The 8360-nt window shown below is 41.3% G+C and overlaps 1 protein-coding gene across 1 annotated transcript in view; it reads left to right on the forward strand.

Annotated features, from left to right (window-relative positions):
• The window catches only part of LOC135679428 (MADS-box transcription factor 50-like), a 660-nt gene extending 31 nt beyond the window's left edge, over positions 1–629 (forward strand). The window contains exon 1 of the mRNA XM_065193177.1: positions 1–629. This exon is cut by the window's left edge and continues 31 nt beyond it. Coding sequence (XP_065049249.1) covers positions 1–629 — 629 coding nt within the window.
• The last annotated feature ends 7731 nt before the right edge of the window (positions 630–8360 follow it).

Genomic DNA, 8360 nt, shown 5'->3' on the forward strand with positions numbered 1-8360 from the left:
CGGAGTCGTCGTCGTCGAAGAAGAAACGGAGGAATCTGGAGATGAGGGTTGTAGAGAATGCTAAACGAAGACGCGTCACCTTCGCCAAGAGGCGCCAAGGCCTCTTCTCCAAGGCGGAGGAGCTTGGCGCCGTCTGCAGCGCCGACGTCGCCGTCGTCGCCTTTACCTCCTGCGGTAAGGCCTTCTCCTTTGGCGATGACGCCATCCGTCGCTACCTCCGCCTGGCGCGAGAACACGATGGCAATCAAGATGGCAGGGAGGAGTGTGGCTCGGTGAAGGCGACGGGGATGGAAGATCCCGTCCGAAGACTGAGATTTCTTGAGGAGCTCCGGCGCAAAGCAATTGCTCGCGCCGAGGACCTGGCGCAAGCGCGGGCTGAGGCTACGGCGGCCAGCAGCAGCAATGGGGGCACCGAGGCGGGGGAACCGTTCTTGGTCGGTGCAACGACTTCTTGGGGACCGTCCCCACTTGTGGAGACCCCCGTAGGCGACTGCAGCTACCGGAGCAGTGAGGAGGACAGTCTTGAGCGGTGTGGCACCGTCGAGGAGCCCTTCGTTGTTGACGCCACGGTTTCTTGGCCGAGCTCGCACCACTCGTCGATGAGTGGGGATGCCTTCGAAGCCTTCTAAGGTAGCGGGGCACCGAGGAGGGCGAACCGTTCTTGGTTGGCGCTACGACTTCTTGGGGGACATTCTTGCCCGCAATGTTCTGACTCCATGTTCTTCATCTTCTTTCCATCTTTCACCTCGAAAGTTGAGGGAGTAATATGGAGCTGCATGAGATTAATTAGTTTGTATCATTAATTGTCCAGAGGGCGCCAATCTTCTCCCGTCATAGAGTTGGCTTTATGTAGTATAGCATGATGTTGAAGTGATTATACCAAAACAAAGAGCACATCATTTGTGGACGAACATTTTTGCTTTTGCTTGTAGCAACATTAAAGTGTATGTTAATAATAATATCGTTCAGGTTATCTGCAAATTCTATGGATCAGTGGTAGTGTTCTGATGAAGTATTATAATAACTGCCATTATATGAAATGGAATGAGATATAGTGCAGCATCTAATTCCTAAGATTGGATTATATGAATTGGAGAAGATATTTGGATATATCTATGACATAAGCAAACTTTTCCTTGGCCGTATTTGTTGGATGATCAACATCATTATATCCTCCGTAAAGTGTTTACAGCTCTATTTTATCTTATACATAATTACATTACTAGGAGAAGCTATAGTTGATGATGGATCAAAAGACCAAATAGTAAATCTTGGTTGAGAAGGCAGTGGTGGTCGGTGGGAATGGATCTCGATGATGGCGGTGGGAAGGCAGTGGTGGTCGGTAGCCGGAAGCATAGTTTCCTTCTCTGTTGAGAAGGCAGTGGTGGTTGGTGGCCGGCTTCACCTTTCTCACACGATCACTTTTCTTCTTTTTTTATATATATATTTTTTAATAAATACGATAATACTGTAGTGAGAACGTCAAGGATCATCGCTCTTGCAGTGGTGGTCGCTGGCCAGAGCAGGGAAAGCAGGGATTCTCAATTGAGTGCGTGGTGACCTTCTCCTTCTTTCTGTTTTTCTTTTTTTTTTTAGATGATAATAACTACAGCAAGAACAATGATACTGTCAAGAATCGCTGCTCTGATACCAAATGGTAAGACCCTAAGGTCTTATCGAGGAAGAAATGGGAGAAAAGGGAATGATAATGATCGCTTCGAGGGGATCAGCCTCCTTGATCGCTTCGAGGGGATCGATCTCATTGATCACTTCGAGGGGATCGGCCTCCTAGGGTTTGGTCCACAGACTAGAATAATATTTAATTGATTGATTGCTTGATAGAAAGAGTTACATCACTATTTATAGAGTTCCATCTAAAGTTCACTATAACTTGGGCTCTTAATAATAAATAAATATTAAATAAATTTTTGCTGACTCTAATTGAACTAAACAGACTCAATAAATATTATTCAAAGCTCATAAAATAAAAGGGTCCTAACATATACTTAGATTAGGACAAGTTAAGCATCATCTTGGATTTATCTCTATAGATCCGAATCCCCAAGATATAGGATGCTTCCCCTAAGTCTTTCATGGAGAAGTGTCGAGATAACCAAGCCTTTATTATCAATAACATTCCTACATCATTCCCAATGATCAGGATATCATCCACATATAATACCAAAAAGGTGATAGCGCTCCCACTTATCTTCCTGTACACCCAAGGCTCATCTTCATTCTTAATAAAGTCATAAGATCTGATTGCCTCATCAAACCCTATATTCCAACTTCAGAAAGCTTGCTTTAGTCCATAAATGGACCTAAGCAACCTGCACACCTTATTTGAGCAGTTTTTGGACACGAATCTCTCAAGTTGTATCATATACACCTCCTCCTCAAGGTTATCATTGAGGAATATGGTTTTTACATCTATCTGCCAGATCTCATAATCATAGTGTGCTGCAATAGCCAATAGAATTCGGATGAATTTTAGCATTTCTACGGGTGAGAAGGTTTCATCATAGTCAACACCTTGCCTTTGACGATACCCCTTAACCACTAGCCTTGCTTTATAGGTCTTTATCTTTCCATCTACTCCGATCTTCTTCTTGAATATCCACTTGCAATCGATGGGTACAATACCCTCGGGTGCATCAATTAGGTTCCAAACCTTATTAGAGTACATGGAATCTATCTTAGAATTCATGGCTTCTTACCAATTCCCGGGGGTCTATACTCATAATAGCTTCCTCGTAGGTCTGAGGATCAATATCCTCAATATCCTCTCCTCTAATATATCCCACATATTTCTCAGGAGGATGAGATATTCTACCATACCTATGTAAAGTCGGAACTTGTGTATTATGTACCTAAACAGACTCGGGTTGTGGAGTGGTGTTTGAGCTAGATTCTCTAACCTCTATCAACTCTATCAAGCTCCCATTGTCTCCGTCAAGAATGTATTTATTCTTAAGGAACACCACTCTCTTAGCTACAAAGATTTTTTTTTTATCCTCATTATGATAAAATTAATACCTACAAGTTTCCTTAGGATATCCCATGATCTTGCACTGCTTCGTCCTCGATTCCAACTTATCGAGGTTGTGTCTTTTAACGTGGGCAGGGCAGTCCCAAATCTTCACAACCTTAAGATCGGACTTCTTCCTTTTCCATATCTCATATGTTATAGACACTACCAACTTAGTTGGAACTCTATTCAGAAGCTAAGCTACGATCTCTAGAGCGTATCCCTAGAATGAGATGGGTAGGTCAGCGAAACTCATCATGAACCGCATCATGTCTAACAGTATATGATTCCTCCTTTTATATACACTATCGAGCTGAGGTATATAAGGATGTGTCCATTGGGATAGAATCCCATGGTCCTTGAGGAATTGGGTGAACTTTATACTCAAGTACTCACCTTCTCGATCTGATTGAAGAGTCTTGATACTCTTTTTAGTTTGGTTCTCTACTTTATTTTTATACTCTCTAAATTTCTCAGACTTGTACTTCATCAAGTATACATATCTATACCTTGAGAAATCATCAGTAAAAATAATAAAATAGGAGTAATCACCTATTACATGAGTTGATATGGGTCCACATACATCACTATGTATGAGTTCCAACAGCTCAGTGGCTCTCTTTCTAGTTCCATTAAATAGAGAGTTGGTTAGTTTTTCAGAAACGTGAGGCTCGCAAGTTGTATAGAACTCATAGTCGAATGGTTCTAGATATCCATCCTTTAGCAACTTTTGAATCCTTCTTTTATGGATATGACCTAGCCTACAATGTCATAGGTATATAATGTTCACCTCATCTTATTTCCTCTTGGACACACATTCGTGATATGTGGAGCAGTGTCTAGCATAAATAAACCATTATGCAATATTCCTCTTGCTAATCTCCTCGACTTTTTCAGAATCTATAGCAATACTAGTATCCAATGCTAATACACTATCATAAAAATCTGACAATTGGAGACTGATCATGAATGTACTCGAAGCTTCTCTAAGCTTCTATTTCACCCTCTCCATAAGGTATTCTTTGCAGTTTCTCTTCCTGTGCCCATCTTTGCCATAGTGGAAGAACTGGCCTTTGTCCTTTGTTGGGTCTTTCTTAGCAACTTTTGCTTTACCTGATTTGCCCTCGCCCTTACCCTTCTTAAGGGACTTTTCTGCTTTCCTTTTTTTTCTGGTCTCACCAGAGAACTAGCTTCTCTTTCTTGATAGTGCTCTCTGCCTTCCTCAACTTATTGAAGAGCTCAAGGAGAGTTACCTCAAGCTTGTTCATATTAAAATTTATTATGAAATATGAAAAGGAATCTGGTAGGGACTGAAGTACAAGATCCACACACAAGCTATCCTCTAGGATCATTCCTAGACATGTGAGTTTCTCTATCCACTCAATTATCTTTAGGACATGGTTTTGAACTGGTGTCCTCTCAATTATCCTAGAGTGGAAGAGGCTCATGGATATCTCATATCATTGAGTTCTTCTCCGTTCCTCAAACAGTTTGCGGACATGTAGGAGAATGGATCTGGTATCCATCTTTTCATGATGTCTCTATAACTCTAGAGTCATGGAGCCTAACATGTAACACTGACCAAGAGTGGAGTCATCAATGTACTTCACGTAGTGAGCAATCTTATCCTCGCTTGCCCCTTCCTCGAGCGTGGGCATCATTATATCAAGGACGTACGCAATTTTCTCTACCATGAGAATAATTCTCAAGTTGCAGAGCCAATCCATATAATTTGGACTAGTGAGGTGGTTGACATTAAGTATGCCACGTACGGGATTTGAAAGTGATATTTTCTGAAAATAAAGATACAGCAGAAATAAATACATGTAGATTTTACAAAAATAAACAATCAAGATATGAACTTCTATCTTAATTTTCTCCTACTATGCGAGTCACATGACACCCTCAACACGTGAAACGGAAGTCTCGGACAGACTTCTAGTGGGGATCGGGATCTAATTAGTGTCTTTGTATAACCTCAAGGGACTCGACCAATCACACTAAGCTCAAAAGATAGGCAAATCTTGCCAATCACAACTCCTTGTGATTTACGTCCTGTTCAGCCTCTGAACCACCATGGTCTTGAGGGACTCGACCAACCATGATGTCCGGTTAAGTCAACACCATCGTTACAAGATGAGTCTGATTTGATGATATACCCTCGAAGGACTCGAGCAAGCATACCATGTCCTCAGGTCATCGGTGATATCTCTATGTCGTAAGCAATATAGCGAATCATGATATAGGTGAGCTTTGAGGGACTCGACCAACTCAACCTACATTGAGAATCGGTCCTTACCTATAATGATGAAAGGCTATGTGGGTCAATCTAATTGCCTCACGTTTACCGACTTAATATTGTCGAGAGAATAGATTTTAATTTGGTCTCCTAATATTACATGTCATACACATACATATTTAATATATATCTATATCGCATGCAAATATATATACATATCTAGTAGGTATATAAGCAATCACACCAGATGATCATAGACCACAACCTAATGTGATCAGGCCCGAGCCAGTGAGCCTAATCATTCACATCAAGATCTATGTGTGCAGTAGTACATCTCCATACCTTATGATCGTCCATCTCACATTCGTCGATTCTATCGGCATCTCGACGTATCTCTAGGCATCGCGATCATTTGTCTCGATATCGTGGGTCTTGCTATCGCTTTCACGCTCCTGTTGCGCCTCCTCATGTGATTACAACTTAATCATGAGCATATAGACCTGATAATAAACAAGAAATAAAATGAAGGCTCGTAGGCCCCAATAATAATAATCACAAGTACACACATCACACGATCCATAATCATCCGTCCACATATCATATATCATATGTACACATCATCATCATGTAGGACTACTAGATAATAATAAAAATAATAATCAATTAACTTTTTTAATTAATTAATATTTTCTGAAATCAGGGACATGCAAGAAAAATTTTGAATTATAAGGGATATTTTTATAATTTGGACAAAGGATAGAACATGAAATTTCTGAAATTCTAAGGGGCAAAACTACTTTTTGCTTAGAAAATGCCCTAACCCTTCCTTCTCCCTGCTTGCTACGGCCGCTGCCACCTTGCCGGTGGAAGGGGGCGTGAGGGTGCCGCCCTTGCGGGTGGTTCTGCCCACGGAGGCTTCTCTTGCAGTTGTCACCCGTGTGGGTGGTTGCCCATGCAGTTGGCGCTGCAAGCGGCGGTTGCCCCTATGGGTTGCTCTACTGCGAGTGAGCGCTACTGTGGGTGCTGTGTCTGTAGGCAACGCTTGCGGGCGAGCGTCGCTGCAGGTGCTATGCCCACAGGCAGCGCTTGCGGGTGCCACCACCGGCTGGCCGATTGGGGCTGCGAGCGTCATAGTAACAGTTGTTGCGCGCAACCGGCCTGCTTGCACAAAGATGGCAGCAACTGTTGCTGCCCTTTCTCGCCTTTTACGTCAATAATTTTGATGTCAAAAGCATTGCAAGAAAACACAACATATGTGGTTCAAAACCAATCTATCGCACGAACAACCTAGCTCTGATACCATTGTTGGGAAATTTATGAGGTGACATCACATGTGTAGTAGAAGAACATAAAAGACAAAATCCCCTATTTTCTAAAGTTGTGTTCATCGTTGTGCGAAAATTGGTGCGCAAAATCCGCGAAACCTAAAATTGCATATATGATATATTGTGTTACCTAGGGAGATTGTATATCCCTGAATTCCTACAGATCTCTAGAAGAGGGTGAAGGAGGTCAAGTATCCTCCTCTTTAGTAGTGATCCACACAATAGGGCTATGATGATGCTCCTCAAAACTCCAAGCCTGCTATTTGAGGAGGAGAATAGGAGAGGCAACAAAAAAAGCTTTAGCCTAGAAACCATTGGTTCCCTCCTATTTATAGAGGTCTCATGTCAACATAACTCTAATGGATCTAGCCCTATTGGGTATTGGATCTTCATCCAACTACTCAAGCCTCTTAGATTAGTGGATCTCTATCCAATAATCTCTCATTGGCTCTTATTAGATCTCATCCATAGGATCAAATAATTCAGGGGCTTATTGTATATCCAATAAGATAGAGGCTCCGGCGAGGCTCCGGCGGATATATCACATCCAAACCTATACTCATCGTAATGCCTACTATATATGTGTGACTCTCTAGGCCCAATATTGAGCTGGCCATGAGTCATACTTGTCAGAACTCATTCTAGCTCAGTGAATTATTTTCTTCGTAATAATTCACCCGACTCATCGACTACGGACGTACTAGGCCACTACGTCGTAATCCCCAAACGATACAAGGGAATCCAATCTATTATACTTATCTATCCTTAGTTATCGTGTACCTATAGTCTCTCATCCATTTAATATCCCAGAGACCGTATACCAGGCATGGTGCTGTCAGACCCATATGGTTTCTGCTCAAGTCTTGCTCTAATTGGATTCTCTTGGAGAACTCTTTCTCTCTTAATCTGAATGACCCTGGACAGGGATTTGTCTGAGCAAGAATATATAGGATATTCCTCTCATGATATCGAAAGTGGATGATCCTCTATCTACACTCAATAGTCCTTGTAAGGTTGGCTACCACTCCCGATGACCGGCTATACTAGATATGGAACCTCTAGACCTACAAGTCAGATATCAAAAAATAAAGTACTCATACATGACATCCTTGGTGTCTCAAGTCTAAGAACCAGATACACTACTAGGACTATGAAATCGTTGTTTGACAATAAGGCATCATCAACCATTCAGCATTCCATAAGCGGATCAATAAGTGAACTCATTCTCTAATGAGCACATGTATTGTATCCCTAGTGTCCCCACATGAGCAGCTATGAGACCAATTACATCCATCATATGGATGGGTATACAACACATCAATCTGTCTGGTTATCTCAATATCCCTCTCGAGTAACCTATAACCGGGATTATTTAGGATCTGTGTTTAATTTAGAGAGAGATGTTTGGGATGGAGGAAGAAATTATGATGTAATTAAACGAGAATGCTTTTAATCACGAAAATCAATATAATAGTAAATAAGAGATAATATTTAGAATACTTATAAGACATTTTCAAGTATATATTATCTTACTTCATGAATTATGATCTTATTTATAGGACACAGTAATAACTATCTCACCCCATTATGTCACCCATGATTGAGTTAGATATAGAAACTATACTATAACTTCTAGATAATATGTCACTACTTAGAACTTACCTATAACTACTTAGAACATAGCAATTATGTAGATAACTATCATGAATCAATTCTCAACACTCCTCCTTAATTCATAGTTACATACACCAATTTGAGACATGAAATG

The sequence above is a fragment of the Musa acuminata genome, chromosome BXJ1-1, assembly GCF_036884655.1.
Source record: "Musa acuminata AAA Group cultivar baxijiao chromosome BXJ1-1, Cavendish_Baxijiao_AAA, whole genome shotgun sequence".
NCBI lineage: Eukaryota > Viridiplantae > Streptophyta > Magnoliopsida > Zingiberales > Musaceae > Musa > Musa acuminata.